At 35.5% G+C, this 13129-nt stretch overlaps 1 protein-coding gene across 4 annotated transcripts in view; it reads left to right on the top strand.

Annotated features, from left to right (window-relative positions):
• Nucleotides 1-13129, top strand: part of LOC114655440 (protein TANC1-like) — a 569281-nt gene that overhangs the window by 500633 nt on the left and 55519 nt on the right. For all 4 annotated transcript variants that reach the window (XM_051930575.1, XM_028806429.2, XM_051930574.1 and 1 more), the window contains 3 exons: nt 2434-2542; nt 2784-2906; nt 10229-10465. In XM_051930575.1, coding sequence (XP_051786535.1) covers nt 2434-2542; nt 2784-2906; nt 10229-10465 — 469 coding nt within the window. The remainder of the gene's footprint in view (nt 1-2433; nt 2543-2783; nt 2907-10228; nt 10466-13129) is intronic.

Genomic DNA, 13129 nt, shown 5'->3' with positions numbered 1-13129 from the left:
TATTGGCAGATGGCTGAGAAGCTACCCAACTTACTTTTCTCTGTCTCTCTTGCGCAGACTTTCTCTGATCCTGACGTAGGGAGATTGAGCAGGGGGGCTGTTCGCACACCTAGACGATACGGACACTCGTCTAAAAATGCTGAAAGATTATCTTCACGTTGCTACCTTCAGTGCAGCTGCTTCGTGAAGCGACATGCTGCACGGTGCCTCGCATACTTAAAAGCACGAAGGGCACGTATTGATTTTCGATTGTTTGTTTTTCTCTGTCTCTCTCTATCTCTGTAGCTATGACAGTCTTGAGTCTGTGTGCACAGGACTCTATCAGCTTTGCACATCTGGACACTGACATTTTTGACATTCTTCTTTGTAAAAGTGCTCAAGATCAGTCAAATTCTCCATTGGATTGAAATCTGGACTCTGATTCAAGCACTTCAGGACATTAACATTGTTGTTTTGCAGCTGTTCCTCTGTAAATTTGGCTTTATGGTTTGGGCTGCTTGTGGTGAAGTGAGGAGTGGACGGCCCTGCTCATAGTTCACAGATGTAGGATTGTCCGTGATCCTAATTGATGCCGGGAACTGCTGATTGCCCATCTGTGCCACTTCCCCATTTTAAAAGGGAAGCGCAAATGTAAGAGAGGAGAATCATGAATCAAGGAAAAGAAAGACGGAGGTTAAAGGGAGTAAGAAAGAGAGGGCTGGAGGTGGAAGGAACCGGTGCAAGCAAGCAGAAGGGAGCAAGCTTGAGGGAGAGAAAGCAGGCAGCTGAGAAGGACAGCCCCTTGAGCGGTGCGCAAGGCTGACGTCCAGGTGGCTAAAGGAGTGATCACTATGGCTGAGCAACTCAAGTTGCCAGAGCGATGTGCACTAAAAGGAGCGACTCACATGGAAGGCCGGAAAGATGGCGGGGGTCGAGGAGGCTTGGGAGGAGAGCTCCAACGTGAGCGCCATGGCCGTTTGGGTCCCAAGCCTAGGTCTGGAGAGGGAGCCAGGCTGTAGCATTGGGAAAGCAGGGACCCGGACTTGTGGAAGGTCAGCTGTGTGTGTCAGTAGGGCGACTCCTCTGCTGCTAGGTCCGTATGGGATAAGCAGAGGAGCCACCAGTGAGGAAGAAGGCACCAGGTTTCCAGTATCTACTTCAGAGAAGCATCCCCACAGCATGATGCTGCCACCACCACCATGCTTCATAGTAGGGATGGTATGGTTTTTGATAACGTGCAGTTTTCAAACATGACGTTTAGTCTGATTGCCAAAAAAGTTTAATTTTGGTCTCCTCTGACCAAACATCCTTCTTACAGCTGACTTCAGAGTCTTCCATGTGCTTTCTGGCAAACTGTAGCCAAGATGTAATATGCATTTTCTTCTCTTTTTCAATATGAAATAAAGCTGTGGCTGGCGAAGTACCCTGTGCTTGGATCTTTGTTTTGTCTCCATCCCCAGGAGACTTCTGTGTTGTAATCTCCTTTTTTACAGAGTTGCTTGGAGTGTTATTTTGTTTTTGCTGTGAAGGTTAGGCACTATACTCACTCACCACAAGTTGGACCTTTACAGACAAGCTGCAATTATGATACAATCAATATAAACCACAGACAAATGTACTCCATTAAATTCATTCTGTGAAGTCTAAAGCCAACTAGCTGCACCACTGATGATTTAAGTGTGTCATATTAAAGGGGGTAAATATTTATGTGATCATGTATTTTATGTTTGTTATTAATTTAGACCACTGTGCAGAGATCCATTTTCACTTTGACATTAAAGACTCTTTTTATGTTGATCAATGCTAAAAAGGCCAAATCTTATCCTCTGTTTCAATAACAATAAAATGTAAAAAGATACAAAAGGTGAATACTTTTTTGTAGGCACTTTATATATTTACTATATAATAACATTCTAAGATCTGTGTTTCTAGTCCCTTATAGCAGTCTCATTGTTCAGTTTGGCTTTGGTGAAGCAAAGAAAGAGAAAGTTCGAGTGCAAGACACTCAAGAGTATTAGAGATGCATGCTGAGAGAGTCAGTTCACCAGAAAGGAGGCAGGAAAGGCGCTTTGAAAATAATCACAGGGTCTCAAAAGGAGGCATTATGGGAACACACTCGAGAAAGACAGCACTGGTGAAGAGAGGTTTACATAAACGCGAATACTGAAGAAAGGCCCTGAAAGTGCATGTATGGCAAGAGGTGGCAAATATTTTTTAATTAGTCTATTACCTGTCAGGTAGCATGGCTAATATTATGTAAATAACGATCCTACTAGCCTTTGGTATCATTTTTTTGTAAAAAATGTCTATTTGATTTTTTCTAAGGTGTTTTTCACCTTGTGGTTATAGTTCTGATATTTAATTTTTTACCTCTATGTTATAGTAAGCTGCCTAAATAAGTAATACATTTCTTATATTTACATTTTTTAAAATATTGGTAATTTCTTTTTACAGGAGTGGCCATGCTCTTATGGCATTCATGCTTTCTCGACAAGAAGGAAAACTGAACCGCCAGCAGACAATGGAACTTGGCCACCATATTTTAAAAGCACACATTTTTAAGGTAAAATATGCATATTTAAAAATAAAAAGCAGCAATCAGCTTTGCATAAAATTAATATGGTGTTGGTCTGTTGTTATGCAACATATACTAGTGTATATTAGTGCATTAGGATTTTAAGTGGCTTTAGACTAAGATAGTGTTGGTGTGATGTTATGTAATTATGTAGTTTATTAGCATATATTAGTGCATTAGGAATTAAGTGGTTTTCGATTAAGATAGTATAATATTTGTATTTTCTTAGGGCCAAAGCAAGAAGACGGGAGTCTCTTCAAGTGTTCTGCAAGCCCTGTGGATTAGTTACAGTACAGATGGTTTGTCAGCAGCCCTTGCTTCATTAAGGAATCTCTATACTCCTAATGTGAAGGTAGGTTTCATTGGGAAAAAATTCTTTCTTTAAAATCAGATGCTTCATTTTCAACTTGGGTGACCTTGTCACAGTTATGAAAACGGCATGTAAAGAATTATTATGAAAAAGAGGCCTTTGTGCCACATTTTGCTCTTGGGAGCTCATTTAAAGTGTGTAGTGAAAGATTCAAATGTATGCAGACACAAGCCCCTTTGTTTTAAAATGTGCTCCTCATTACCTTTTTTTTGTAACCATAATTTTGTGGAGCTGTAGCATAAAAAATAAGACACAGATTTGTGCTAGCTTTTTGTATTTTGCATTGGTTAGATTAAGTAGCTAAAAGAGTAAAGTGAACTTGATTTTGAGCTTGTCCTCCTGTTACGTTTCTCACAATTGCTTTGTCAGAGTCAGTATTGGGAATTTTCTGCTGTAATGACTTTTTATTTCTGTTTCAGCAAGTGAAAACTGAGCTTTTGCTCAGTGCCTTTTGCTTTTACTGAATATTTACTGAATTTTACTCAATATTTAGCTATTATTGAGCTAAATATTGTTACAAAACACATGGAAATAGCAGTTTTACTGATTAGGACTCGCACACTTATGATAAGTAAAGTACTGGGATTACCAGACAGCTGACCAGTATTTTACACAAAAGCAAAGCAAAAAGATTACTTCAGCTGACTATAATTGGTTAGTTTCATCAGTCAGCTTAATCATTAAAAATATAATTGACATTGCATTTGAGATAAAACACATTTTTAAGCTACCAGTTATCTGGTGCCCCATGACCCTGGGCTGAAAAATCACCTTTGAAAATAGATAGATGGCAAAATAAAAGGATGGAAAGTTTGTAGCTTATGAGGTTACCTTTTTACCAACTGTTCATTCTTTCACTTATCCGGCCTAATCCAGTTTTAGAATTGCAGAAGCCAAATCCTGTCCTGCCAGTACCAGGTGTAAATCGGAAATCTGCATTAAATAAAGTGCAAGCAATCGCAGGACTCACTTGCATCAGAGCAATTTAGATTGAACAATTACCTTAGCAAGTATGTCTTTGAGGCACATGTTCTTTGAGCAATAAAGTATTAGCAGTAAACACTGCAGCATTATGCTGGCCATCTACATTTATCTGTCTCCATTCCTTCCTTCCTTTTTCCTTCCTTCACATGTCAATAAGATTAGCCAGTGTACACAAGATAATATCATCTGCAACTAGATCCTACTCACAGATAATTATTTTATTAAGACTGGTTGAAATCTATGTGCATATGACTCTGTTACATGCCATTTGCTATGGGATTTGTAAAAACAGTGTGATTGTTTGTGATATGCCATCTATTGGAATGACAAATGCAATGTATTTTATTACTATAAATGTTTTGGATGTGCATTCTTTTGGAATGACATAAACATAGCAACTGGACAGATGCACAGACAGACAAACAGACACTTTTCCTTTTATTAGTGTGTATGGTTTATATATACAAACTGAAATACAAGCTGGCATTCTAAAGATTGGCTAGTTTCCTTATTTAACATCTTGAGGACAAGGGAACTAAAGGTCAATTTAGTTTTGCTCCTGTGTGTTTCAACAAATTATAAACTAAGAAGTAAGAGAGAAGTGTCAAGAAAAGGAATGTAGCAGGCTTCTCTAGAGACATGGAAAATCCAAAATATTATCAATGCCTGATTTGACAGAAAGAAGTCTAAAAAAGCCAGTCAAATGACAGGTTTAATTAATAAAAACATTGGCTTATCATTTAAAAAAGGCTGCAGTGAAAGCCAGAAACTGCTGCCTTACATCGAGTAAATGAGTATTTGGACCTTTGGTTCAGAGTTTCAGAAAAGTATTTTTTGGTAATTTTTTTTTTTTTTATCCATCATGGTGCACTTTTCTTATTTTTGGTCTTCTGCCTGTTCATGGTTTTGCTTTAGACTTTCAAAAAAAGTGCAGTGCAGTACATTATCTTTAGCATTTTATTTTTGCATCTTGCCATCTCTTGTTCCCCATAAGGGCCTGAATTCTCCAGTAATACGTGTTCCATGCAGTCCTTGTTTTCTTCATCAGATATACTGTAGATATTCTTACGGACTAGTGAGCTGTGGATTCTTGCACAGTTAAAAACTACTCTTTAATTTCACCCTTAGTAGTTAGCATGCCTTGGAGTCGGAACTGGCCAATGCATATTAAATGAGAACATTGAAATAAATTATTATAAGGGCAACTGTTCATTTGATTAGTGTGTCCTGATAGTGAGTGGAGATCTCAGCAGCAGGTTGATTCATAGTCTTAATGAAATTTTTACTATAGCTGAGCCTTCTTTGTCCTTAGATATCTCTTTTTATGAAATGTTGCCAGTTCTACAATATATATTCTTAATCACAGTAAGAATCTGTCGCTCAAGAGTCATCTCTTCTGATAGCATAACTCTAATATTCAAGAGTATGTCAATATGATTAACATGGTCCTGAAGATCTAAAAATGCTGAAGAGTGCATGTGTTCTTGATTTGATTTATTGATGAAATCCAAATAGGTTTTGGATGTTTAGAATGGTGACATGGCAATAAAAAAATTAATATGTTGTAATTACTCACTTTTTAGATAATTTTTTATGGAAAGCTCAAAAGCATTATTTCATTTTTTTGTCTGGAAATGAGTAAGCTTTCCAGCTCTTGCTTGTTAAGAAACTTCTGATGATTTTTTTGTTTGTCTTTAATTAAGTTAAAGCTTCATAATCATCACAGAGCAGAAAATGTCACTTAGCTGCTCCTCATTAAGCCATTCCTTTATTGCTTGGGTCTATATCTGCTCTTTGTTAATTATTAGTCTTATTAGCATTTTTAGTACAATAAAATTAAGCACATAAACACTGTAGGAACTACTTAAAACGAAGATAATGAAAAAATTTGTCTGCATTGAAAAGTATTTAAAAATAAACATTGTGAATTTTCCTACAAAATTAAATCACACATAGCTACCTACATTTTCTTGAGACTTCTTATGTTACTTATTAGGTGGACAGTAAGTGGAAGAGATACAAACAAGTTTAAAGAATGATACAGGAGAGAGTAGTCAGACACAGTTTGGATTCATACACTGTAAAATAATATGTCAAAAAACAAAATAAAAAAATAACTGGAAAATAGACAAAATAAAGTTCAAAAACCCTAAAAATATTCAACATACTGGTCATGTGGCATACATAATATGTGCCTAGAAACCACTAAACATTGTAGCTGAGGCTTCTAAAGAACCCATAAAACATACCAGGGTCTCCTCTAGCCTGCCTAGAATAGGCCTCACTCTAGACAGCCTAACTCCAAACTCAGTGGACAGCCCTCAGCCTGTCACGTGCCCAAAAAGGGGATCTGGTCAATATATTCTAAAAGTTCCAAGAAAATACCAAAAATGTACAAAAATATTATACATTCAGAAAAGCACAGCAGCATGATTTTTACATTGATAAGACACTTAGAAATATTTATACTTTTTCTATAGATTTTAATGCTTAACTGTCTTTTGTTGATTTCATTATATTTTGCCTTTTCTCTAGGCAGTTTTCCCCCTTCGTTGTATTTTATCAATGACAATTAAAAACAAGCAGAGTAGACGCCCAGGAAACAACAATAATCAAAGGCTGCAAATACTTTAGCATCAGACCCACTAATTAGTAAATAATGGATTAATTAAACAATTAGAACACATTGAACAGTAGAATGAAAATCAAGATGAAAATATTGTTAAAAAGAAAAAAATACCTTATTCACATATAACTACTTGGTACATTTTAATTTTTTAATTTTATTTATTTATTTATTTTAACCAAACTTAGTTTTCTAATTTCTATATCGTTCCTAAAACACAGAACATGGGAAATAACAGTTCACTTACTTAGCCCAGGAGTCCAATTAAAAACAGAAGCTGCTTGGAACAAAAACCTGCAGCCACAGGGGGCGGGCCACAGGACCGAGTTTAGGAAGCACTGCCTTATAATAATGAGAGGACTAGCTAATTAAACTAGGAGGCCATTTAAAAGTAGGGATGCATCACTGAGCTTGAAATTCCTGTAATCAAAACCTGCACCCATTTGGTTACCCCTTGAACTGAGTTTTGAAACTGCTGGTCTGTAGAAGCTGACAGGATATCAATATTCACTATGACCAGCTGACATATTAGCATATTATATCTTTGCATAGCACCTCTGTGGAACTGAGGAGTGAGATTGTTTTATTTTTGACAATCATATTTTTTAAAATCCTCTATATTTGTTGGTAATTTGCTGCTCAGTTCTGAATGAACTTCAAAATAGCCTTAACAAACTATAGCTGAGATTATTAGTAAAGAACAAGTGTATAAATAAAATCTAAAGGCTCTGCTTTGCTTTGCTTTTATTTACATCGGTGAAGCTGGTCCTCTCTTTCAACGCAGAATGAAGCTGACAGTGCCACATTTGTAAGAGGTCTCTGTTTATTCATCTGTTTCTGATACTTTTATTGTTCCTATAGTTTTTGCAATAAAGGCCTGTTGTGTGCTTCATATTTATTTCAAATATTTATTTTAATTGCCTCTTTGAAGTTAATATACAATACATTTAAAATGTATAATTAATATATAAATGGGGTTATAAAATCTTGAATTAATAAGATTTGTACATTTATGCTATATCTTCTAATTCAGACCTTCAGAAATTCTTTCTGTTACTTGCACAGCAAAACTTCATTAAGGCTGACAGAACTTGAAGCACTATTTATTAAAGCTGGAAATCAAATCATTATAAACTCATAAACTATACCAGTCTTTACATTAGTCCAGAAGCATTTAGTATTTTCATTATTCATGCTCTACAAATAACTGTAGTGTGACTAATGTCAACTAGAGAAAGATGACACATTATAAGCCCATTCAGCACTTAGGAAATGGGATTCGGGCTAAAATTATTATGAAGAATTTTCAATGCTGTTCAAGTAGCAGAAGTATCATGCTGCTACAAAGTAGCATGTAATTGTGTTGTGCACTAAAGACACTATATAAAGATTGTTGATCTCAGCCGAGGTATACCTGTGAAACAGAACCTCTGACACTGCTTCTATTGAAGCTTTATTAGTTCTTTATACAGTAGAGTTACTCTTAGTAGTATTTTGTATAATAACATCAAAACTTGTTTGCAAAGTATTATAAATTATAAGGTTTCACTTAAAAACCCTTGGCAGAGTAAACCTTGAGAATACGTTTTGCAACTTTATTTGATTCCAAACTAATTTACTTTGATTATACAGGAAATACTGTGGGCTCTCTCAGGGACAGCCAGACGATTACTTTGGGAAGGAGCTACAGATTTTCCAAAGAGATTTTCTTAAAGCAGAGATTTAGAAAGTATTTGGCAGTTCTTTTAGTGTTTGAGCACAGATATAATTTTATTGGTTATAGTATAAAGAATAATATGAGTGAAAAACAAATTTGCTTATGAATGTCTATTTTTATACCAAAAATGTTTCCATCTTAAGTTTTGTTCCCTTGGTGATCTCTTTTTTCTGTTTTGTTCATTGTTTTTGATGTCTGTCGGAACAATAAAAATATGGTTTTGCTGCTTTAGAGATTCTTGTTCATTATGGTATGATCATCTACTTATGAATGATGTTGCAGGGAATATGTTTATATACAAGTTTGACTTTCCTAGCAAGATAGGGCTGCAGACTCAAGTAAGGGCCTCCATGTAGGACCAGACACTGTAGTTACCATCAGTTGAATTCCCATCCCAGCCTCATTTTCACTCTCTGAGAACTGGCATAAACATTAACCCTGTGCAGCTGTGGTAAGGCAACTGTTTGCTCTGTGTTTCTTGCAAAAAGAAAACAAAGTGGCTGGCTTTGTCACATGTCATAATGAAATTAATGTCCTAATTAAAATATATGTAGATGTTATTTTTTTGCTTTTGACCAGAAAAGAAAATTTCATTTTATGGATAAAAAAGCAAGTCTAGCCTGATCTTTCAACCTTTTAATATTCGAGTTTATTTAGGTATCCTAAAGTTTCCAGACTGAAAAGCGTAATACTGATACAAGAATTTAAGCCAAATCATCAGTAATGCTGTCAGTTGTTAAAATCAGTTTCCACTGTCTGGCACCATTTTAAACAAGAATGCAGTAAAAACAAATCTACATCATCCTTCTTGATGTACTCCTTACCCTTGTTTCCATAACATTTATTCATTTATTAGGTAAATAGGAAAGACACTATATAAGCAATAGCTAGATACATAAGAAATGCCCTTATAGATAGATAGATAGATAGATAGATAGATAGATAGATAGATAGATAGATAGATAGATAGATAGATAGATAGATAGATAGATAGATAGATAGATAGATAGATAGATAGATAGATAGGACATGTGGTATATAAAAACAGTAAAAAAGAATAAAGAAGTTTGCATCACTGTCAACTTAATGTAATTTGTTCCATGTACATAATAATATGTATTGATCGTTAAACTTTATCACATTAAAACAGGAGTTTGACAAACAAGGGGAATAAGTTCAGCTCATCATGTTAATTTATTTTTGATAACAGCGTTGTACCAATATCTCTCCTACAGTAAATACTTTTTAAAATTTGTTAAGGTTTCAGTTTAGCTCTATTACTTGATAGTTTGTTCCTGATTAACACAACCCTTCATGTGGAAAAGTTATTCCTGGAATCTGTCTTAAATATGATTACTCTTGCATTCTTGGGTTGCCATTCCTTATGTGGAATGGGCATGCAAGTGACCTAACTAGGCAGGTTTGGAACTAACAAATGTAATCATTTGAATAAAGTGTATTTACAGTTTTACATTCTGTCACAATGCCATCATCATCATCTGAATGCTGTTATATTAATATTTTAGCATCTTGTTCACCCTTGTAGAATCTAGGATCCTGTAGTAATGAAGTAGCCTTGTTCTCCCGCTAGGGTTGCCCTTAACAAAGTGATGTAAGTTATGGGGACAAAAAATGGGACTGCTATAATGGTAATATTTTCAGCATTTTTACACATGAGTCTTTATGGTAAGCCCAGAATATCTAGCATTAGCCAATAAGGGCTGCATTTAACAAACTAGGAAATTAATGAGACTGAGACTAAGACTGACATAGATCACCTTTATTGAATAAGGAGCTTATTAGTGATAGCAGTTAAAATTGTTTAAAAATGTCTGACACTATATAAGAAATTCTAAGAAACGGACAGCTGTGGAAAAAAAAATGATGAAAGTCATAATTAGATTTTTTTTGTGCAGGTGGATCAAGTCAAGTCAATCACACAGATTTTCTCTTAACCTCAATGTATTTTTCTTTCAGGTCAGCCGGTTACTGATGCTAGGAGGAGCCAATGTAAACTATAAGACTGAAGTTTTAAACAATGCACCAATTTTGTGTGTCCAAGCTCATCTGGGTCACCAGGAAATGGCCAGTATCCTCCTAGAATTTGGGGCTGCTGTTGACGGAGTATCTGAGAATAGTATGACCCCATTGTGTTTTGCAGCTGCAGCTGGTCACCTTGCAATGGTTGATCTGCTCTGCAAGAAGGGAGCTACGGTAAGCCTCAATGCTGAGCTGCATCTTTTCTTTTAAAATATGTATTTAAATTCTAGTTCTGTAATAGCCATGTCACAGGTTCATTCCAAAGATTATACATCACTCAAATCTGATTATTGTGAAAATCTGGATCATTTGTTTTTCTCTTTATATACTAAATGGCAAATCTCTTTACTCAGGTTATTCAAGGCCTTTTCGTCCTCCAGTGAGCCAAAAGAAACACTAAATTCTCATAAAATAGAAAGGACTGACAATAATTTGCATTTTACAGAATACATAAAGTACAACAACAACATTTATTTATATAGCACATTTTCATACAAAAGATTTAGCTCGAAGTGCTTTACAGGGTGAAGGAAGAGAAAAAAGAAAAAAAACAAATTAGAAAAATAAAATTAGGCAATACTAATTAACATAGAATGAAGGTAAGGTCCGATGACCAGGGAGGACAGAAAAAAAAAAAAAAAAAAACTCCAGACGGCTGGAGAAAAAAAAACAAAATCTGCAGGGGTTCCGGGCCATGAGACTGCCCAGCCCCCTCTAGGCATTCTACCTTACATAATTGATGTCAATCAGCCTCATGGTTTTCAGGCTCCACATGGAAGAATTTCATGATGGTGATCATGTGGACCTCTGGCCTTCAATCCATCAATGTAGGGACAGCACAGATCGCCACCACAGAAAACCAGAAAAAAACAGCAGAGAAAGTAGGGGTTAGTACAGATTCGGAGCCACCAAACATGATAATGATAATTAGATGCATATACAGAATATCAGGGTTAAACTAAAATGAAGCTATGAGAAACCCATGTTAAAATAATGAGTTTTTAGCAGTTTATTAAAGTGTTCCACTGTATTAACCTGGCGAATTCCTATTGGTAAGCTGTTACAGATTTTTGGTCCATAACAGCAAAAGGCTACCTCACCACTTCTTTTAAGTTTAGCTCTTGGAATTATAAGCAGGCACTCATTTGAAGATCTAAGGTTACAATGTGGAGTGTAAGGTGAAAGGCATTCTGAAATATAGGATGGAGCAGATTATTTAAGGCTTCGTAAACCATAAGCAGTATTTTAAAGTCAATTCTAAATGACACAGGTAACCAGTGTAGTGACATCAAAACTGGAGAGATGTGCTCGGATTTACTTTTCCTAGTTAAGATTCTAGCAGCTGCATTCTGCACTCGTTGCAATCGATTGATGTCTTTTTTGGGTAGTCCTGAAAGAAGTGCGTTACAGTAATCTAGCAGACTGAAAACAAAAGCGTGAACTAAGTTTTCAGCTTCTTGCAACGTTATAAGAGATCTAACTTTTGCTATATTTCTTAAGTGAAAAAATGCGGTCCTAGTGATCTGATTAATATGTGATTTAAAATTTAGGTCAGAGTCAATAATTACCCCTAAATTCTTTACCTCCGTCTTGGATGGATCAAGTTTATTTCTAATACCCTCATTATATCCATTTTTGCCAATCTCTAAAATTTATGTTTTCTCCTTATTTAGTTTGAGAAAATTATTACTCATCCATTCAGAAACACAAGTAAGACATTCTGTCAGTTAATCAAGAGAGTCGGGGTCATCAGGTGCTATTGTTAAATACAGTTGTGTGTCATCAGCATAGCTGTGGTAGCTCACGTTATGCCTTGAGATAATCTGACCTACTGGAAGCATGTAGATCAAAAAGAGCAGTGGACCCAGGATAGATCCTTGTGGAATACCATATAGAATATCATGTGTCTTCGAATTATAATTACCACAACTACCAACTAAATGCATTGTACTCATTTCTTCCAGACCTTGTAGCAGATCTTTAAACCACTTGTCATTGATGGCATTTCTGATTTGTAGACCAACAAAAATGCTTACCTTTAAACATTACTAGTAAATATAAAGCTCTTTTTAAAAAAAATTGCTGTCTGCTTGGAAAAACTTAAACAAGATATGCATATATGGTTTACCCTCTATCTTACTTTAGCAGGGAGAATTAATACTATAAAGATGCATGTCCTTCCTAAGCTTCTGTTTCTGTTTCAAAACATAAATTAACAAATCATTTTTTAAGAAATTAGATACAATAACTTCATTTATTTATTTGGAATTTGAAATATCCACACATCCTAAGGGTGTCTCTACAACAATCTAAATCAGAAGGTGGCATGGCCCTACCTAATTTTCAGTTTTATTACTGGGCAGCAAATATACAAGCTATAAAAAGCTGGACATTGACACAAATAATATGAACACACACTAGCTTGGTCCGCAATAGAAATAAAATCCTGCAGTACTTCTTTATATTCCCAGCTTTGTATACCAGTAAATACAAGGTATTGTCAATATAATAACAACCCAGTTGTCCTTCATTCATTCAGAATATGGAACCAATGTAGGAAGCACTTCAAATTAGGGAATATTTCATCTGTGGCACCTCTACATGATACCCACCTTTTTCCACCCTCTCAAAGTTAGAGGTTTTAATGTTTGGAAGATGTATGGGATTAAATCATTTAGAGATCTGTATATAAATAATGTCTTTACATCCTATGAACAATTATACTCCAAATTTAGCTTCCCGTCATCACAATTTTTCTACTATCTCCAAATTAGAAACTTTGCCAAATGAAATCTACCCAATTTTCCTCACATCCCATTTATTTCTATTCCAAAAGAA

The sequence above is a fragment of the Erpetoichthys calabaricus genome, chromosome 8, assembly GCF_900747795.2.
Source record: "Erpetoichthys calabaricus chromosome 8, fErpCal1.3, whole genome shotgun sequence".
NCBI classification, from domain to species: domain Eukaryota; kingdom Metazoa; phylum Chordata; class Cladistia; order Polypteriformes; family Polypteridae; genus Erpetoichthys; species Erpetoichthys calabaricus.
Note: the sequence above shows the minus strand (reverse complement) of the source record. Positions and strands in the feature narration are given on the sequence as shown.